The sequence below is a fragment of the Oncorhynchus masou genome, chromosome 10 (assembly GCF_036934945.1).
Source record: "Oncorhynchus masou masou isolate Uvic2021 chromosome 10, UVic_Omas_1.1, whole genome shotgun sequence".
NCBI classification, from domain to species: domain Eukaryota; kingdom Metazoa; phylum Chordata; class Actinopteri; order Salmoniformes; family Salmonidae; genus Oncorhynchus; species Oncorhynchus masou.
In genome coordinates, this window is record NC_088221.1 from 14,290,664 (window position 1) to 14,312,309 (window position 21,646).

The following is a 21,646-nucleotide window of genomic DNA, read 5'->3' on the forward strand; positions in this document are numbered from 1 at the left end:
ATGCTGAAGTACTTGAATTCCCACAGAAGAACGTTGTTTCTTAACATTCTCTAAACAATTTGAGAACATGACTAAATTGAACCATGAGGAAACCTGCAGAAAGCATTATGCTGAAGTACTGACATTCGCACAGAATGTTGTTTCTTAACGTTCTCGGAACGTTTCTGAGAACATTACTTTAAATAGAACCATGAGAAAACCTGTAGGAAATGTAATGGAAAGGTTGTTGCAAAAACAAACATATGGCATCCATACAATCACCAAGCTCTAAGAACCTTATGTGCTAGCTGGGCAATTAGTATGACATGTGTGTTACCAGTGTTTCACCTACCACAGTGCAATTAACAGGTTATCTATAGCAATATAAATGTAATGCAGTATTCATATCCCTAGACTTAGTCTACATTTTGTAACAGCCTGAATTCAAAATGGTTACATATTTTTTTCTCCCTCACCCATCTAAACACAATACCCCATAATGACTAAGTGAAAACATGTTTTTAGAAATGTTTGCTAATGTATCGAAAATGAAATACAGAAATATCCCACCCCGGTCAATAGATGTAGAAACACCTTTGGCAGCGATTACAGTGGTGAGTCCCACTTAACTTATATTTTTTATTCAGTACATAAGAATTTTAACGACATAAGTTACTTTTATGTGCATTTCATCAAATTCGGTGCATGATGATGTAAGTCAGTTTGATGAAAATGCCGACATGGTTTTTAATGCAGATTTGAGAATATTCATATGACAATCTGTTGCCAATTGTATAGAAACCTAGCTACTGTGTGTTTGTTTACCTTGTGGCTTGCTCTCAATACATAATTCTAAAACTGAAATCATACATTGCAAGTAGACATCGATTTTGTTTCCTTTATAAAACATTGCAGTCCATGACATCATTTCTGTTTAAATGCACTGTTCTTTATGTTAAAAAGAAATAGTGTGAAATGCATTGTTAACATGTCTTGCTTGTCACTTGTATCAAAGTAAGTTACACCTTGTTTTATTATATTGTACTGGTGAAACCTGTCTGTATAAATTGCTGCATGATTACAGTACCATTTCCAAAATGAAGCAACAAAACAGTACATGATATAAGTCATGGTTCTTTACATCAAAATGTACCCATTTCAGGTGCTGCACATGCTTTACCTGAATCTTGGAGAAAAAAAAGACTATAAAACATTCATTTCAAATGTACAACAATTCAGATTTTGATCCCCAAAAAAATCACAATATTATACTGTATTTCTATCTTAGACTGTGGTTTGAATCTCAAATCTGTCAAATATATCTTCTGCTGGTCTTGTGAGAACAAAAAGGGAGCAGCCTTCCGTTTATTGATTCAAATGCAACCAATACATTGCCAATAAATGTACAGTGCAGGCATGTTGTTGTGCATGCTCTCCCTACAGCGGTCAATGTCCAGCTTAAACAACATGAAACCACTTTGAATTCTCCTCGGCTACTCGTACCTCGAAAATAGAAAATAAACAATCATTTTTTTATTTATTTTTTGAAATACACCGGAATTCCTTGAGATTTGATAAAAACAGCTTCGCTTACCCAGGAGATGACCAAGGCCAGAGGAGCACTGTAGCCTACCAGAGGAGGCTAGTGGGAGGAGCTATAGGAGGACGGGCTCATTGTAACGGCTGGAATGGAATTAATGGAACGGTATCAAACTTATGGAAACCACATGTTCACTCCCCCGTTTCATTTAATCCATTCCAGCAATTACAAATGAGCCCTTCCTCCTATAGCTCTTCCCAACAGCCTCCTCTAGAGTCAACATACTACATTTCCCATCATGCCTTGTCTTGTCTGGGAGCAGTGATCCCCTTCTACTGACTAATTACCAGGTTCAGCTTAACTGTGCCAATAATGCACATTGGTGGCTATACCACACTGGTCATTCTACTCTCGAGGTGTGAACACACACTGTCAAATATCAGCTCTCGCTCCACGGTTTCAACCGTTGGCTACAGTAAATGTTTATTCCCATAGAGAGTAGTAAAGTGAGCCGATACAATGTGGATCATGCTTGCATTGTGTATACAGTATATTAACGGAAGTTTGGACTCAACACAGTCCCCGTGGTGTTTGTGATTCGTCACCACACCTGGGCTAACATACAGGGCCAACCAATGGGCTCGTAATAGAGCCCTCTCAGTCTCATCAATTCTACAGTAGATTCACTTTTTTCCAACGCCAGGTTTCTCAACACCTATGGTCACGTATGACACAATGTCATCATGTATTTTTTTCACCATAACACCCATTTCATAGTTTAGTGAAAAACACAAGTCATTACAAAAGATTGGATCACCACGGTTTTCTCCAAGAGAATGGATTCTAGAAGGTGATAAGTGGTTTCAGTTTGCTTATGTCTGGAGGTGTTCTCAGGTGTCTCCTTTGCCATGGCATGGGAGGGAAGGAGGGATGCGTGGGTGGTTGGTTCTCCAGAGGGATATTGGCTGTGATTAAAAGGTATGTATGGGGCCCTTGGAGACCCCTTCCCCCTCAGAGGGTGATCCTGGCACAGTGGTGTTTGAGTTTGCAGGGCAGCACTCCTCGGTTGAGCTGGTAGAACTCCACTAGCTGGATCAGATCAGTGAAGCGCGTGTGGCCGTCATCTAGGCTGTAGAACAATTCCCCCTCTTCATCCACCTGGCACACAAAACACAAACTTGAACAAGATGTTGTCTGAAAGAGTAGAGAATATACCAAGACAAAAAGGTTATACCCACCGGTAAGATCTGAAAGTGTTTGATTCTCTGTGTGTGACACAGTGACAGTACAAATGTATTGGGGTTGCTTTGGCTGTCCCTTAGAAGAAATACTCTGAAAACAAAGACAAGTCTCTCGGTTTCATCAAGAACAGCTTTTCATTTTTTGTTGTTGTTGTTTTTTTTTTTTACACATTGCTGTCTGGAAAAAAATAAAGATGTAAATTACTCTACAATAAAATCTATAGGTTTTACCTCTTTAGCTTGCAGTGTCAAACAACACATAGAAAAGTTCCTGATGCTGCTCACCCATCAATCAGACCCTGTTGAGTGATTAAGCGGTGTGCCTCATCTCTGGACAGTTTGCTGTGGAACCAGGGCTGGGCCATATGGAGAGCTGCAAAACACATAGGACAACCATGGTGGTGTTCATTAGGCACCAAACGGAAGGAAACATACAGAAACAGTGAGTGACGAGCTGAACTTGTGCAATAAGAAACGCTCGTTTCAGTTATCCGTTGCAAAATACATTTGGCGGGTGCTTACAGTGCCTTGCGAAAGTATTCGGCCCCCTTGAACTTTGCGACCTTTTGCCACATTTCAGGCTTCAAACATAAAGATATAAAACTGTATTTTTTTGTGAAGAATCAACAACAAGTGGGACACAATCATGAAGTGGAACGACATTTATTGGATATTTCAAACTTTTTTAACAAATCAAAAACGGAAAAATTGGGCGTGCAAAATTATTCAGCCCCCTTAAGTTAATACTTTGTAGCGCCACCTTTTGCTGCGATTACAGCTGTAAGTCGCTTGGGGTATGTCTCTATCAGTTTTGCACATTGAGAGACTGAAATTTTTTCCCATTCCTCCCTGCAAAACAGCTCGAGCTCAGTGAGGTTGGATGGAGAGCATTTGTGAACAGCAGTTTTCAGTTCTTTCCACAGATTCTCGATTGGATTCAGGTCTGGACTTTGACTTGGCCATTCTAACACCTGGATATGTTTATTTTTGAACCATTCCATTGTAGATTTTGCTTTATGTTTTGGATCATTGTCTTGTTGGAAGACAAATCTCCGTCCCAATCTCAGGTCTTTTGCAGACTCCATCAGGTTTTCTTCCAGAATGGTCCTGTATTTGGCTCCATCCATCTTCCCATCAATTTTAACCATCTTCCCTGTCCCTGCTGAAGAAAAGCAGGCCCAAACCATGATGCTGCCACCACAATGTTTGACAGTGGGGATGGTGTGGTCAGGGTGATGAGCTGTGTTGCTTTTACGCCAAACATAATGTTTTGCATTGTTGCCAAAAAGTTTAATTTTGGTTTAAACAGTAAAGGGGCTGAATAATTTTGCACGCCCAATTTTTCAGTTTTCGATTTGTTAAAAAAGTTTGAAATATCCAATAAATGTCGTTCCACTTCATGATTGTCTCCCACTTGTTGTTGATTCTTCACAAAAAAATACAGCTTTATATCTTTATGTTTGAAGCCTGAAATGTGGCAAAAGGTCGCAAAGTTCAAGGGGGCCGAATACTTTCGCAAGGCACTGTATATTTGTCCTATTTCATACACGTACAAGTGTGTATTAACATGCATATGTGAAATGGAAATGCTTTTTGGGGATATGCCAACTCTCCTTGAGACACCTTTGTAGAGTGGGGTCAGTGCCAGGCTCTGCCAGTATCTACGGCAACCCTGGAGCAATCAGGGTTAAGCGCCTCGAACAAGGGCACAGACAGATTTTTCACCATGTCGACTCAGGGATACTAGCGACCTTTCGGATAGCAGCCAAGCGCTCTAACCGCTAGGCTACCTGCCGCCAAAATCGTATTGCTACGGTGTGCACTAATGAATACGACCCATGTGTCAAAGGGAGGGAGAGGACACGACACTGGTGGCTGAGTCATTAAGCACAGTTTATCTGGTCAGGAGAGTCATGTGGCTGTATCGATGGAAGCTGCTGCTAACCTATGTTTGACATGGGACTCTGAGAGGTGGACGGGCTTCCATGGGAGCTCAGACGGTTGCAGCTTTTCCTCTAAAGGGAGAGAGAGAAGAGCATTTCAAGCGTCACATGCTAGGACTATTTTCCCATGGCTGCACCATCATGTCATACCTTATACTCGCTGAGTAGAGAGAAATGACGTCAGAGAGAGAACCAATGGCCTACCCTCCACGAGAGCCCCTCCTCCACGGCTACGGACAGCGCCTCCGAGGGGTTCTCGATCACCCGGCTCTTGTGTCCTGAGAAGTCCATGGCCACCAAGGAGTTCTCGGAGATACTTCTCTGGAAATATACATCGTGTTTGAGGTAGTATACATTATTATGAGTATACAGTGTAACGGGGTTTAAACGTTTGAAAAAATGATATAGATAAGTGAGTGACAGGTTTTAGGAGAAGCACATTCATGCTTTTGTGTGTGGCATTGTGCTGCCATCTAGTGTCGGAGAAGTTTGACAGTATAATTTCTAGATGATTCCGAGCAGAATGTTTTCCAGTGACTGCGGATTAGACGGGATGTGAATAAAATGACACATGGCCACATAGAATTGATTATGGTCCCTTAAGCTGTCATAGTCACCGGTTCTAAATAAATCACACACAAAAGAAAATACTTATCAGGATTAGAGAGAAGCCTTTAAAATTGCCATGGTTTGCCCCTCTATCAGCCCTAACCTCGAGATCCTTAAGGGCAGTCGTCACAAAGTGACGACTGTTTACTCTAAGGATAGAAACATTCCAATCCTTCTAAGACTCTCCGCCCCGGTCTGGGTCTATTCAGGCGATGCAAAGATCATTCTGAGGCTCCCAGGCATCATTGTGCAAACAAACTGATTGCTCCTTTCGTTGGATTGGTTTCATTGTGATTTGATTCTCTGTCCGTAGTCGAACGGCACGTCGTGCTCTAGGCTGTAACAGCTGTATGCCAGGGTGTTCCCAGAGGGTTAGTCCAAGTGTGTCCCTAACGGTACCCTATTCCCTATATAGTGCACTACTTTTCACCAGGGACTATAGGGTATCCCATAGGGCCCTGGTCAAAAAAGTACACCATTTGAGATGCATCCTAGCCCCTCCCTGTGCAGCGCTGAGCTCAGGGTCCCAGCCCCATGCCTGGCCACTCTTTGCATTCTTCTGACAGCAAAGCAGGGGTGATGAGTTGGTAAGTCTGAGAGCAGCTGATCCACAGGTTATTTTTAGAGCAGACAGGCTGGAACATGTTCCAGTGCCCAAAATAGAACAGGTATTTACTCATACAGAATACTCTTATTTGAGGGGGGAATACGCACAGTTCAGAATATTCTGGAAAATCAATCCAGGATGAATACTGACTGTGTGACCTGTGTCATGTGCTGTTAAACAGTGTATCAGCACATTGCATCTACACATCACTTACCATAGGTGTTTTCTGTTTCTGGTGTGGTTGAATGAAGTTTTGGTACAGCTGCATCCCATACTGCAACACAAAACATGAGCACGTTTCAAAAAGGCAAGCCTTTAGATGTGTAGACGCTAGACAGAGTTTGCATGTGATAAGGGGGGGGGGGGGGGGCAGAGTGGAAGACTGTACCTTAAAGAGGCGCATGGCAGTGACCCAGCAGGTTCTGGTTTGCTCGTCATCTGCACATAACAGCTTGCGGTCCCGTGGAGAGCCACGCTTGGTAGACTGGAGGATCATCATGAAGAGAAAGCATGAATTTACCAAACATAACTTGGAAATGACTTGCCTTTCTTAATTGTCCCTGATGGGATAATTAAAGTTAGAATGACTTGAATAAGTTAACATGATTAAACACCAAGGTTTATAGACAGAAAGTAATAAAGTACCTTGACACAGAAGCCATAGTCCGTAGGCGCTCCGTGTATCTTTCTCGCTGATAGTAACGTGTAGACGTCGCCGTCACTGAACTCAGCGATGAACTGGAGATGTCTTGGTTCCTGTGATTAGAAAACAACAAATGTCTCAAATCCCCACATGCCTTTCAGTGGTCCCCTTTACGGACCCCCCCCCCCCAGACCATGCTCGAGGGGTTGGTTCAAGCATTCCACTGTAGAGTAGACTCAAGTTCTATTACCAAATCAAACTATGTGAGGGATCAGGGCAGAAATGTGAACAATGCAGGGCTGCCCAGTGTGAAGACAGATGCTAAGCAAATAAAGACTGCAATGTCATAATTCTTGGCCATTATGTACACACAGACGTAAATCTGTGTGAGCTTAGTGGGCCGGGTCAACGTAAGGAAAAGCTAGCAGTTAAGGCATGTGGTATAATACCAGTCTGAAGTATGTTGGACACTGTGACAATAGTAAAGAGGGAGTAGCTTGGAGTTTTTGTCTGTATCGCAAATGGCACTCTACTCCCTTTACAGCAAACTACTTTTGACAAGAGTCCTATGAGTCCAAGAGCACTGGATAGGGAATAGGGAGCCATTTGGGACAAAGGTTCCCATCAACCTGGTCCATTGCGATCACAGAATAAAAAGAGATTGTTGTTTTTGCTGCAGACTCCTTAAAAATGGAGAGGTGGGACGAGGTTGAAACACTTCAACATAGTCAAGCAAATAATACTGCCCTATCCATTACACTGTAGGTGTGGCTAGTGTTTGACATAGGACCAAATATGTGACAAAGTGATAAGAGCTCTATTTATACAATAAGAACACTGTCAGGGAGCCAAGGCAAAAGAGATTTACCAAGCAGAGAAGCACAAAGCAAACCATTGTTCAAGCCTGGTGGGACTGCGACACAACATTCTCACTTCTGTGGCACAGTGTAAAGAACGGGTAGCTATAGTTGTCTGTGTTTGTGTTGACTGATTGACTGGCAATGTGTAGGGCCAAAACCAATTTACACATTATAAATCCCTTCAAATCAAACCAAAAGAAACAAAGTCAGATCTTACTTCTCTAATTTCGTCACCTGTATTTGAGAAAGCAAACCGAGGTCTTTTTGTGTTCTAGTGTCTTCTGTTGTTGGGAGAGGGAGAAGTGGTTGGCTTGGCACAGCGCTGGGCAGGTCTAAGCCTCACCTGTCAGCGGTGGGTGTTGAGGGCTCAGTCCCTGGCAGTGGCATGCCAGCTGAGCTAAGGGAAATCTAGCTCAACCAGTTACACAAAGCAGCCAGGAGACAAGAGCGAGCTAGTCCCCTACTGTACACCACACCACTCTGGCACATTGACACAGAGTTATCAAATGATCCCATAGAGCAGCCAGCAAAAAAACAAGTTCAATTATCTCCTGAAATCTAGTTGCTTTTTGCAAAAACATACTTTTTGCTTTTTAACATCATTATCTTGGGAAGGAAATCTATTCCAGTCATATTGTAATGAATTCATGTTTTCTTGAAAACTGGAACACTTGACAGTTACTTAGGAAACATCTGAATGCACACTAATGTATCAATGACATTGGCGGACCTTTGATGTCCCCTTGTTGGAGAAGTAGAGACCTGACCTCCTCAAGACAAAGTAGAACTTCTTCCAAGACTTCCTGCCTTGTTCTTTGGCATGGAGGTGCCCATGGATCTCTGGACAAGTGCTTGAGTTGAGAAAAGTCTGTTGGACAGAAAGCAGGCCGTAAATACTTTCGCAGCACCACTGAAGGGCTGTTTCCTGGACACAGATTAAGCCTGGTCTTGGACTTGCAAGCAAACCAGCTGAAGAATCTCCTTTGAAAAGGGCTTGTTAGTCCAGGACTTGGCTTAATCCGTGTCCAGGAAACTGGCCCCCAAAACTCTGTCCCTTTTAAAGTGAAGATAATGTACATGTAGAATGTAGCTTGAAGGATACCTGTATTAGCTGAGAATGGTTCATCATCCCGTTGGTTTCACTTGATATGGACACCATGTGATCTGGGAAAAAATCCTATCAACATGAAAACAACATCAGTCATAACAACACAAATGCTCTTTATATCAACTAATACCTACTGGTTCAGCTGAGTGCATTAAGATAACAGGCACGATAATGTTTACATGAGTACACCATTTTCTTTGCTAATATCACACCCTCAATCTTACCAGCGGTTTATTGAAGAATTCATATTTGGCATAGTTCTTCCGGAAATATAACCGACTGTCTGTGTCCATGGCCCAACCAGACAGCACCTCCATAACAGATTCATGGTCTTCTATGATTCTTTCTGGTGGATACAGGAGAAAGAAATGTCAAAATGTAGAGACCACAAAAAGACAAAAGACATGGACAGAGGTGAAAGTGAGAAAGGTCAAGTTAGTCAAACCTACAGTATCCGTCCATGTTCCTTGTCACAATACCATAATGCATCATCAAGGTTCAAAGTAAGGTTATCCGCTCAAACATATAGTTGTGATCATATGTAACAGCTGTCCAGCGAACACAAGTACGACTGGTCTCAGCACCAGTGTTAACAGATGTGATCGTACTTCGTATCTCTTGCGTTGTGTTTTTAAAGAAAGGACTGTCCCAGTTGATTGGTGTTTACTCGCTTGAATGTCAATATCAGACTGGGTATTTTTTATTTTTTTTAAATCAAATATAACAATTGCGAAAATAGTACAAAATACAATAAATGTAAGTTCCAGACGATAGACATAAGGAAGCGCATCAGATGTGCAGGACAACAGAATGTCGATGGCTGTAGATTGGTGATTAGCCTGTTAGCATGGAAATAAGTGACTTAGCAGGGGCTAATGTGAGCATTACATTTAGAGCATGGAAGCTAACGCGCTCTTACAGCAATAACATACAAAAGCACATCCAGGAAGCCCCCAACATCAGGACATGTACATAGTGAACTCGTACACATTGTACATTTAAGCAATAAGGCTTGAGGCGGTGTGGTATATTGGCCATATCACACAATCCTCCGAAGTGCCTTATTGCTATTATAACCTGGTTACCAACGTAATTAGAGCAGTTAAAATAATAAAATATTTTGTAGTACCTGTGGTATATGGTCTGATATACCACAGCTGTCAGCCAAATCAGCACTCAGGGCTCAAACCACCCAGTTAATAAATTAAAATACAGTATTTCAGAATGTGACCTACTGCTTGCATGTCAATAACAGACTGAGAGGAATGTACGTTCGCAATCTCCCCCTATGTGCAAGCGTAGCCAATGACTTTACCTTGTATTGACATCTGAGTTAAACCAACCAATTAGAATACATAAACATTAAATACACATTTCTGCAGTGGCAAATGGAAACATAATTAATCACGTTACATTCTACTCTGCCGAATTCCACTTGCACACTACAAACAAAATATGAGGAACGCAATACCTTGCAATGTCACCAAATATTCCAGGGAATTAGGGGAACTAGTTAAATAAAGGTCAAATAAAAAATAAATTAATAGACCCCATTGGCAAACATGCAGGTTACATGTTAAGTACACGCAGTGACAAATGGTTACCCCATAGAAAGAAAAGAAAAACCTGGGCCTACTTGACCTCTGACCCATTAACCCCCTAGGGCCATACTGAAAGCAATACTTTTTGGGAGGGACCTTAAGACCTAGAATTAATCCAAAAGCTAACATCGAGTCCCATCCTATACCCACACAGGTACTCTAATGAACTCATTATGAAACACCCTCAGTATCTGCATAGTCTATGAGGCTCACTGGTGGTTTCCTCATTTGAACCAACCCCTATCATTACAGTCATCCTGTTCGACTACAACCTGTAGACTACAACACTGTCCACAGGTCAAGGGTACTGCTACAGTTGCTGGAGCCTGTGGCCCCAGCGGAGTCTTCCGAATGACTTTCCTCTTCAGAGGGTTCTGACCTTTATCCTCGAAAAGGTCAGCTCCGACACGCAACCAGCGGCACCCTCAGAATGTGGTGTGTTCCGATGGTCACCTACCAGTGGCACATCTTTCTGCGTGTCCGGGATCTCCTCTTCTGTGCAGCGATGCTCCCCATCTAACCTGACAGAGCTTGAGAGGATCTACAGAGAATAAATGGGAGAAACTCCCCAAATACAGGTGTGCCAAGCTTGTAGCATCATACCCAAGAAGACTCGAGGCTGTATCGCTGCCAAAGGTGCTTCAACAAAGTACTAAGTAAAGGATCTGAATACCTATGTAAATGTCATATTTCCGTTTTTGTTGATAAAGTGCAAAAATTTCTACAAACCTGTTTTTGCTTTGTCATGATGGTGTATTGTGTGTAGATTGATGAGAAAAAAAATGATTTAATCAATTTTAGAATAAGGCTGCAACGTAACAGAATGTGGAAAAGTCAAGGGATCTGAATACTTTCCCCGAATGCACTGTACCACACCCTCTTGGGCCTAATTGCTTAAATATAATACAGTATTTCAGAATGTGACCTTCCGCTTGCATGTCCAATATCAGACTGGGAATAATTGATGTTTGCAATCTCCCCCCCCATCTGCAAGCGTAGCCAATGACATTATCTCTTATTGAGGCGGCAGGGTAGCCTAGTGGTTAGAGTGTTGGACTAGTTACCCGAAGGTTGCAAGTTCAAACCCCCGAGCTGACAAGGTACAAATCTGTCGTTCTGCTCCTGAACAGGCAGTTAACCCACTGTTCCTAGGCAGTCATTGAAAATAAGAATTTGTTCTTAACTGACTTGCCTAGTTAAATAAAGGGTAAAATAAAAATAAATTGATAATCTAACTTAAACCAACCAATTAGAATACACAAAACATTAAAATACACATTTATGCAGTGGCAAGTGGAAACATAATTAACCACGTTACACATACAGTACATTAATGGTTATTTGTTCATAATTTGTTCAGCAATATAAACACATTTAGTGCCCAGTACAAATCAGACCTGTGTCACAGCAGTACATGCGTTTTTCTACCTATAAAAATGTTACACCGTGAAGATTGATTATTAACACTTTATCAAGAGAGAAGTTATTTATTAATCTAAGGTGGGAGTTACAGTACGAGTCCTGGCCCTGTGGGCGTTATTAGAAGTTCACAGCAATGACAACAAACACATTATTGTCTGAATTTAGCTTTTTTTCTCTCCCCTTGACATGTTCAAATAACTCAAGCATAGATTGGTAACTTTTTTTCTAATTTGGCACACCAAAACAAGAGGCCATGACTAACTTCGTAATAAAAAAGGCACCTATTGTTATAAGCAGTCTTACTTAAAACCCTCATATCCATCGCCTCGTTTGACCTCGAGACGTCGAAATTTGTATGTAGGTGTCTTTCCTCATACTGAACAAATTTGCCTCAAGGACCCATAAGGTAAATTGGGAGAGATTTTCCTCCATCTTAGACGTTTTTGAAAACCTTCGAAGACGTATTCTCATGAACCATAAGTTCAAATAACGCCAATGTAGACCCATGGTACATCTCTTAAATTAGTTTGACAAAAGCTAAGGGATTGGTTAAGAGACAGCTGAGTTATTGATGATCTGATTTTACGTATCCATTTAAAAATCCACTGTAAATCCAATCCACAATGACCTATCAACTTGAATCGTTTTAGGGTTATCAAAGACATTATTACCCCGATAAGATGATTTAAGTTTGGCATGGATAACTTTAAAAATAAGGAAACTAATAAGAATTCACTTTGACAATATGGCACTAATGCTTAAAATAGATCATACAAATTATTCTCAAGGACTAATTAAGCAATAATACGAGGCCATGTGTTATGGAATTTTTTCGCTTAGACCACATCACAGCCATGATAAAAATGTTATAACACATGGACTCGAGTGTATTATTGTGGTTATACAATGGGTTGCCAGGATTAATAAGCAAGATTCTTTCTCGAACCACCTATTTCAACAGAGCGTGATGCTACATTCACTAACACTGGTCGTCAAGTGCAATTTTTTGGGCTTCTCTGGTCGCTAGTTCTATTCAAATTGACTATCAAACTACCCAAGCGCTGGTTGATAGTTCCATAACTTTGCAGGTTGCCATGGCAAACAAAAATGGTTGCTTTGGAGGCTCTTCCCCCTCCCCTTGCTAGCAAGCCAATTACACAGCTAACACAATCACTTCAGTTAGAAAGACCGCAAACTAGCTGCATTTCATTTGGCCCATTTCTCTATTGACATTTAATTTATATATATCCATAAAATGATGCATATTCATCATTTGTACTGGCTGAGGAAAGCTGCCTGTCTATCTTGTCCTGACAACATTATTATGGGGCACAGTGGAGATCTCATTTCAATATTTGAAATGTCGGAGAGAACGCCTAGATGCTTTTACAATTGAGATCAAGTTTATAAATTGCATGGCTGGGCAGATGAGACAGTGGATCTGTAAAAGTAGTAGTGCGCTGCTAGGTAACGACAAACAATGCCACTTTTTACGAATGTTTCCCCCTCCCCCTTTGCCCTCAGAACAGCCTCAACTCATTGGGGCAAGGACTCTGTAGAAGGTGTCGAAAGCGTTCCACAGGGATGTTGGCCCATCTTGACTCCATTGCTTCCTACAGTTGTGTCAAGTTGGCTGGATGTCATTTCGGTGGTGGACCATTCTTGATACACACGAGAAACTGTTGAGCGTGAAAAACCCTGCAGCGTTGCAGTTCTGAACACACTCAAACCAGTGCGCCTGGCACCTATTAGCATATCCTGTTCAAAGGCACTTAAATCTTTTGTCTTGCCTATTCAACCTCAATGGCACGTACACAATCAATGTCTCAATTGTCTCAAGGCTTAAAAATCCTTCTTTAACCCATCTCCTCCCCTTCATCTACACTCATTGAAGTGGATTTAACAAGTGACATCAATAAGGGATCATGGCTTTCACCTGTCTTCAACTGGTCAGTCTGTCATGGAAAGAGTTCTTAATGTTTTGTACACTCAGTGTACAATTTTTTATAGCATGTCATGGGCATGAGACTAACAATGGGAATTCCAAACCACCCATTCTATAAAAAATCTGATTCACTCCAAATGTTGATGCATTCAAAGGATGGCCACACTATACCAGTAGATAAATATTAGCATGCGTTAAAATATGCACCAAAAAATACATTTTTTTTACTGTCATGAAGCATAAGTCCAAATGACACTAAAATGTGGAACGTAAGTCCATGGTACATGCCTAAACTTTGTCAAATGATTATTTGCATATGTAACACTAATGCTCAAAATCTGTTAATTAAAACATTGTGATTAGTATATCATTTATTGTTGCTCCATTATATGTTCTGAACGTATTGGAAAGGGGATATTTGAAACCGGAAGTCCTGCCACTTGCGCAGTCAGCATATATATATATATAATTATACAACACATTTTCCCAAAAAGTAGTAGCATTAGTCACGTAAACACAGAAATAAACAAATGGCACATTGGATTCCTAATTTTAAAAATAAGTGGTGCTTTTCTTACCGAGGAGACAAAGTTAAATAAATTACTACCATAAACGTTACATACAAATATATATATATATATATATATATATATATACAGTGGGGCAAAAATGTATTTCGTCAGCCACCAATTGTGCAAGTTCTCCCACTTAAAAAGATGAGAGGGCTGTAATTTTCATCATAGGTACACTTCAACTATGACAGACAAAATTAGAAAAATCCAGAAAATCACATTGTAGGATTTTTAATGAATTTATTTGCAAATTATGGTGGAAAATAAGTATTTGGTCAATAACAAAAGTTTCTCAATACTTTGTTATATACCCTTTGTTGGCAATGACAGAGGTCAAACGTTTTCTGTAAGTCTTCACAGGGTTTTCACACACTGTTGCTGGTATTTTGGCCCATTCCTCCATGCAGATCTCCTCTAGAGCAGTGATGTTTTGGGGCTGTTGCTGGGCAACACGGACTTTCAACTCCCTCCAAAGATTTTCTATGGGGTTGAGATCTGGAGACTGGCTAGGCCACTCCAGAACCTTGAAATGCTTCTTATGAAGCCACTCCTTCGTTGCCCGGACGGTGTGTTTGGGATCATTGTCATGCTGAAAGACCCAGCCACGTTTCATCTTCAATGCCCTTACTGATGGAAGGAGGTTTTCACTCAAAATCTCATGATTCATGGCCCCATTCATTCTTTCCTTTACACGGATCAGTCGTCCTGGTCCCTTTGCGGAAAAACAGCCCCAAAGCATGATGTTTCCACCCCCATGCTTCACATTGTGTTCTTTGGATGCAACTCTGCATTCTTTGTCCTCCAAACACAACGAGTTGAGTTTTTTCCAAAAAGTTCTATTTTGGTTTCATCTGACCATATGACATTCTCCCAATCTTCTTCTGGATCATCCAAATGCTCTCTAGCAAACTTCAGACGGGCCTGGGCATGTACTGGCTTAAGCAGGGGGACACGTCTGGAACTGCAGGATTTGAGTCCCTGGCGGCGTAGTGTGTTACTGATGGTAGGCTTTGTTACTTTGGTCCCAGCTCTCTGCAGGTCATTCACTAGGTCCCCCCGTGTGGTTCTGGGATTTTTGCTCACCGTTCTTGTGATCATTTTGACCCCACGGGGGTGCTCCCACCGTTGATTTCTTCAAACCAAGCTGCTTACCAATTGCAGATTCAGTCTTCCCAGCCTGGTGCAGGTCTACAATTTTGTTTCTGGTGTCCTTTGACAGCTCTTTGGTCTTGGCCATAGTGGAGTTTGGAGTGTGACTGTTTGAGGTTGTGGACAGGTGTCTTTTATACTGATAACAAGTTCAAACAGGTGCCATTAATACAGGTAACGAGTGGAGGACAGAGGAGCCTCTTAAAGAAGAAGTTACAGGTCTGTGAGAGCCAGAAATCTTGCGTGTTTGTGGGTGACCAAATACTTATTTTCTACCATAATTTGCAAATAAATTCATAAAAAATCATACAATGTGATTTTCTGGATTTTTTTCTCTCATTTTGTCTATCATAGTTGAAGTGTACCTATGATGAAAATTACAGGCCTCTCATCTTTTTAAGTGGGAGAACTTGCACAATTGGTGGCTGATTAAATACTCCCCCCCCCACTGTATACACACATACACCTTTATTTTTTACACCTTTATTTAACTAGGCAAGTCAGTTAATTGGGATAGGGGGCAGCATTTTCACTTTTGGATGAATAGCGTGCCCAGAGTGAACTGCCTCCTACTCAGTTCCAGATGCTTAATATATGTATATTATTAGTAGTATTGGATAGAAAACACTCAGAAGTTTCTAAAACTGTTTGAATGATGTCTGTGAGCAAAACAGAACTCATATGGCAGGCAAAAACCTGAGACAAAAATCCAAACAGGAAGTGGGAAATCTGAGGTTTGTAGTTTTTGAACTCAGCCCTATCGAATACAGTGGGATATGGGTCAAGATGCACTTCCTAAGGCTTCCACTAGATGTCAACCGTCTTTAGAAACTTGAATCAGGCTTTACTGTGACGTGGGACCGGATGAGAGCTCTGAGTCTGGCAGAGTGTCACAGCCTCATGGCGCACAGTCACGAGAGAGTTAACTCGTTCCATGGCTTTTCTACACACAAAGGAATTCTCTGGTTGGAACATTATTGAACTTTTATGATAAACACATCCTAAAGATTGATTCTATACTTAGTTTGACAAGTTTCTTCGACCTGTAATATAACTTTTTGAACGTTTCGTCCGACTGGACCAGATCGCTCTTTTGACCAAACGCCCTAACAAAAGAAGCTATTAGACATAAATGTCCATAAATGGACATTATCGAACAAAACAAGCATTTATTGTGGAACTGTGATTCCTGGGAGTGCATTCTGATGAAGATCATCAAAAAGGTAAGAGAATATTTATAATGCCATTTATGAATAATGTTGACTACCCAACATGGTGGATATTTCTCTGGCTGGTTTGGGCTCCGAGTGATGTTCTCAGATTATGCTTTTTCTGTAAAGTTTTGAAATCTGACACAGCGGTTGCATTAAGGAGAAGTGTATCTAAAGTTCCATGCATAGCACTAGAATTTTCATCAAAATTTACAATGACTATTTCTGTGAATTCATGTGGCTCTCTGCACAATCACTGCATGTTTTAGATCTACTGAACATAATGCGCCAATTTAAAATTAGATTTTTTTATATAAATATGCACTTTATCGAACAAAACATACATTTATTGTGTAACATGAAGTCCTATGAGTGTCATCTAATGAAGATCATCAAATGATAGTGATCTCTATTTGTGCTTTTTGTGACTCCTCTCTTTGGCTGGAAAATGGCTGGGTTTTTCTGTGAGTTGGTGGTGACCTAACATAATCATTTGTGGAGCTTTCACTGTAAAGCATTTTTGAAATCAGACACTGTGGCTGGATTAATGAGAAAGTTATATTTAAAATAGTGCCTAACACTTGTATATGTTTGAGAAATTTGATTCAAGAGATTTGTTGATTTGTATTTGGCGCCCTGCAATTTCATTGTCTGTTGGCGAGGGGTTCCGCTATTCTTAATTTCAATGACGGCCTAGGAACGGTGGGTTAACTGCCTTGTCCAGGGGCAGAACGACAGATTTTTACCTTGTCAGCTCAGGGATTCAATCTTGCAACCTTACGGTTAACTAGTCCAACCTTCTAACTACCTGCCTCACGAGGAGCATGCCTGTTACGCAAATGCAGTAAGAAGCCAAGGTAAGTTGCAAGCTAGCATTAAACTTATCTTATAAAAAAACAATCAATCATAATCACTAGTTACAACTACACATGGTTGATGATATTACTAGTTTATCTAGCGCGTCCTGCGTTGCATATAATCGATGCGGTGTGTATTCGCGAAAAAGGACTGTCCTTGTTCCAACGTGTACCTAACCATAAACATCAACGCCTTTCTTAAAATCAATACACATTTTTAAACCTGCATATTTAGCCAAAAGAAATGCAGGTTAGCAGGCAATATTAACCAGGTGAAAGTGTGTCACTTCTCTTGCGTTCATTGCATGCAGAGTCAGGGTATATGCAACAGTTTGGGCCGCCTGGCTCATTGCGAACTAATTTGCCAGAAATTTACGTAATTATGACATAACATTGAAGGTTGTGCAATGTTACAGGAATATTTAGACTTATGGATGCCACCCATTAGATAAAATACAGAACGTTTCCGTATTTCACTGAAATAATAAATGTTTTGTTTTTGAGATCGTTTCCGGATTCTACCATATTAATGGCCTAAGACTCGTATTTCTGAGTGTTATGATGTTATAATTAAGTCTATGATTTGATAAAGCAGTCTGACTGAGCAATGGTAGGCACCAGCAGCATTCATTCAAACAGCACTTTCGTGCATTTTGCCAGCAGCTCTTCGCAATGCTTCAAGCATTGCGCTGTTTATGACTTCAAGCCTATCAACTCCCAAGATTAGGCTGGTGTAACCGATGTGAAATGGCTAGCTAGTTAGCGGGGTGCGCGCTAATAGCGTTTCAAACGTCACTCGCTCTGAGACTTGGAGTGGTTGTTCCCCTTGCTCTGCATGGGTAACGCTGCTTAGAGGGTGGCTGTTGTCGATGTGTTCCTGGTTCGAGCCCAGGTAGGAGCGAGGAGAGGGACGGAAGCTATACTGTTACACTGGCAATACTAAACTGCCTATAAGAACACCCAATAGTCAAAAGGTATATGAAATACAAATGGTATAGAGAGAAATAGTCCTACAACCTAAAACCTCTTACCTGGGAATATTGAAGACTCATGTTAAAAGGAACCATCAGCTTTCATATGTTCTCATGTTTTGAGCAAGGAACTTAAACGTTAGTAAAAGTGCAATATGTGACATGTAAGAAAGCTTTCTCCTCCAACACTGTTTTTGCATTATTTAAACCAAATTGAACATATTTCATTATTTATTTGAGGCTAAATTGATTTAATTGATGTATTATATTAAGTTAAAATAAGTGTTCATTCAGTATTGTTGTAATTGTCATTAATACAAATAAGTTTTAAAAAATGTCAAAAAATATATTTAAAAAATCGTCATCGGCTTTTTTTGGTCCTCCAATAAATCGGTATCGGCATTGAAAAATCATAATCGTTTGATATAGACACACACACGTAAACTCAATACATTAAGTAATGCACTTATAAATAATGACCTGCTGTATTCAAAGATGCAACCTACAGCACTAGACTTAAAGTCACTTGTGCCATCCTTGTGGTATTGAGAGATAAACATGGTCATTCTGATTGTACATAAAGGAAGATAGCAATCTCTCATGTAGGAACTTTGTTATCCAACGGATCATGTGCAACTTCGGTCATCCTGTGAACCCCGTTCATTGTTGATCACAGCTATATTTATTATTTCAAGTTATCGAACTTTACTCATCCTTTGAACCTCAAATGCATATTCATCGTTCCAATGGAAAGCAGCGGTTTTTCAGGCAGTCATCTGGAATGCTGCACAGCCAATTGAGGCTGAGTAATTCCCATAGTATAACCACAGCCGTGGCAAGCCGGGCTGCCGCATGGTCATCAGACCCAAATCCTTGTCAGGGTCTATTACAGCCAATAAAGCAATGGCTGTCTGGTATCGTTAGAGAAGGGGGAAAAAAGGTATAATTTCATTGCCACATAAGCACTGCATTAAGTGCTGAAAGGGCTTAGAAAATGAATAATGCAAAAATTGTACATCTAAGTCGAGTAGCACTTCATTACAAACTCAGTGAAAGCAGATGTGCTTCTGTTATAGAAGTAGTTTCAAGTGCAAGCTTTATTTGGCTTGACCAAGATGAGTGAATCAGGCCAGAGATTGTTAGAGGTTCAAAGGGCTCTAAAAGGTCAAGAGGAACTAATTAGTCTATCCCAAATGGCACATAGGGCTTTGGTCAAAAGTAGTGCACTATATATTAGGGAATAGGGTGCCATTTGGGGGACAAAAGCCATATTTTATGTCAGTATGATATAACATGGCACAAAAGATGCTGAGATGCCTTGCAATGTAGTCATATGTAAGGTTCTTTACAGGGTTGCAAAATACTAGTTACCAGGTTTTCCAGAAACCCAGGTTAGAATATGCCTGGATTTAGGAGTGAATAAGCAGGAAATCAAGGAATCCACCCACTGGGATTTCCAGAAAACATGGGAACTTTGGAACCCTAGTTCTTTACAGTTTTACGGCTTCTTTATAATGACAGCAGTTAGGAGCCTGTTAGCTCAATGTTTCACCAACAGGAAACAATTGACTATTGGAATAAAAGAGGTTGTGTTTTAGCTGACATTCTTTTCACAAGTTTCTTTTCCAAAGGGTCATTTGCATTTAGGGATTAATTGAGTCTTTTCTGCATACACCGAACAAAAAATATAAATGCAACAAAGATTTTACTGAGTTACAGTTCAAATAAGGAAATCAGTCAATTGAAACAAATTCATAAGGGCCTAATCTATGGATTTCTGGGAATACAGATGCCAAAAAAAAAAGACATAGGGGCATGGATCAGAAAACCAGTCAGTATCTGGTGTATCCACCATTTGCCTCATGCAGCGCGATACATCTTCTTCATATTGACTTAAGGCTGTCGATTGTGGCTTTTGGAGAGTTGCTGGATATTGTGGAAACTGGAACACGCTGTCGTACACGATGATCCAGAGCATCCCAAACATCCTCAATGGGTGACATGTCTGGTGAGTATGCAGGCCATGGAAGAACTGGGACATTTTCAGCTTCTAGGAATTATGTACAGATCCTTGCGACATGGGGCCGTGCATTATCATGCTGAATGAGGTGATGGCAGAGGATGAATGGCAAAACAATGGGCCTCAGGATCTCGTCACAGGATCTCGTCACAGTATCTCTGCGATTTCAAAATATCTTCGATAAAATGCAATTGTGTTTGTTGTCCATAGCTTATGCCTGCCCATACCATAACCCCACCACCTGTTCATAACATTGAAATCAGCAAACCACTCGCCCACACGACACCATAAACGCTGTCTGCCATCTGCCCGGTACAGTTAAAATCAGGATTTATCTGTGAAGAGCACACTCCTCCTATGTGCCAGTGGCCATCGAAGGTGAGCATTTGCTGACTGAAGTTGGTTACGACACCGAACTGCAGTCAGGTCAAGACCCTGGTGAGGACGACAACCACGCAGATGAGATTCCCGAGACTGTGCAGAAATTCTTTGGTTGTGCAAACCCACAGTTTCATCAGCTGTCCGGGAGCCTGGTCTCAGACAATCTCGCAGGTGGGGAAGCCAGATGTTGAGGTGCTGGTGTTGTTACACGTGGTCTGCGGTTGTGAGGCCAGTTGGACGTACTGGTAAATTCTCTAAAACGACGTTGGAGGAAGCTCATGGTAGAGAAATTAATATTCAATTCTCTGGCAAAAGCTCTGTTGGACATTCCTGCAGTCAGCATGCCAATTGCTCACTCCCTCAAAACTTGAGACATCTGCAGCACTGTGTTGCCTGACAAAATTGCACATTTTAGAGTGGCCTTTTATTTTGTCCAGCACAAGGTGTACCTGTGTAATAATCATGCAGTTTAATCAGCTTCTTGATATGCGACACCAGTCAGGTGGATGAATTATCTTGGCAAAGGATAAATGCTCATTAACAGGGAAGTAAACAAATCTGTGCACACAATTTGACCGAAATAAGCTTTTTGTGCATATGGAACATTTCTGGGATCTTTGACATCAGCTCATGAAACATGGGACCAACACTTTACATGTTGAGTTTATATTCTTGTTCAGTTAAGCTCATCTGAAATGAACACTTAAAAAAATATAATTCAACATTACAGTCATGCCAATAAAGTCAAGGAGAAAATGAGAGACTGCAACACTGCAGACATTAGGACACACCTTACTAAACTGGTTGAATGATAACAGCACATTTCCAGCAAAGTCAATGCTTTCAAGACTCAATGAAATAATGAACAGAACAGATGGATAAATTGTGCAATGTAAGCTGCTGAGAAATGGTAAGGCTACACCTGTAGGAAGATTGGAGTCACCGTTGCTGTACGATTAACTCCTTGCTGATCAACTTGGTGGTATC

General features: G+C 40.9%; 1 protein-coding gene across 4 annotated transcripts in view; it reads right to left on the bottom strand.

Moving 5' to 3' along the window:
• Window positions 1–863: 863 nt before the first annotated feature.
• The window catches only part of LOC135547185 (growth factor receptor-bound protein 14-like), a 63,192-nt gene continuing 42,409 nt past the window's right edge, over window positions 864–21,646 (bottom strand). For all 4 annotated transcript variants that reach the window (XM_064975942.1, XM_064975944.1, XM_064975945.1 and 1 more), the window contains 11 exons: window positions 8,755–8,876; window positions 8,525–8,599; window positions 8,153–8,290; window positions 6,565–6,675; window positions 6,308–6,403; window positions 6,134–6,193; window positions 4,908–5,024; window positions 4,706–4,775; window positions 3,046–3,133; window positions 2,758–2,851; window positions 864–2,677 (listed from right to left, as the gene is read on the bottom strand). In XM_064975942.1, the coding sequence (XP_064832014.1) occupies window positions 2,531–2,677; window positions 2,758–2,851; window positions 3,046–3,133; window positions 4,706–4,775; window positions 4,908–5,024; window positions 6,134–6,193; window positions 6,308–6,403; window positions 6,565–6,675; window positions 8,153–8,290; window positions 8,525–8,599; window positions 8,755–8,876 (1,118 nt within the window). In that variant the 3' untranslated portion in view covers window positions 864–2,530. The remainder of the gene's footprint in view (window positions 2,678–2,757; window positions 2,852–3,045; window positions 3,134–4,705; window positions 4,776–4,907; window positions 5,025–6,133; window positions 6,194–6,307; window positions 6,404–6,564; window positions 6,676–8,152; window positions 8,291–8,524; window positions 8,600–8,754; window positions 8,877–21,646) is intronic.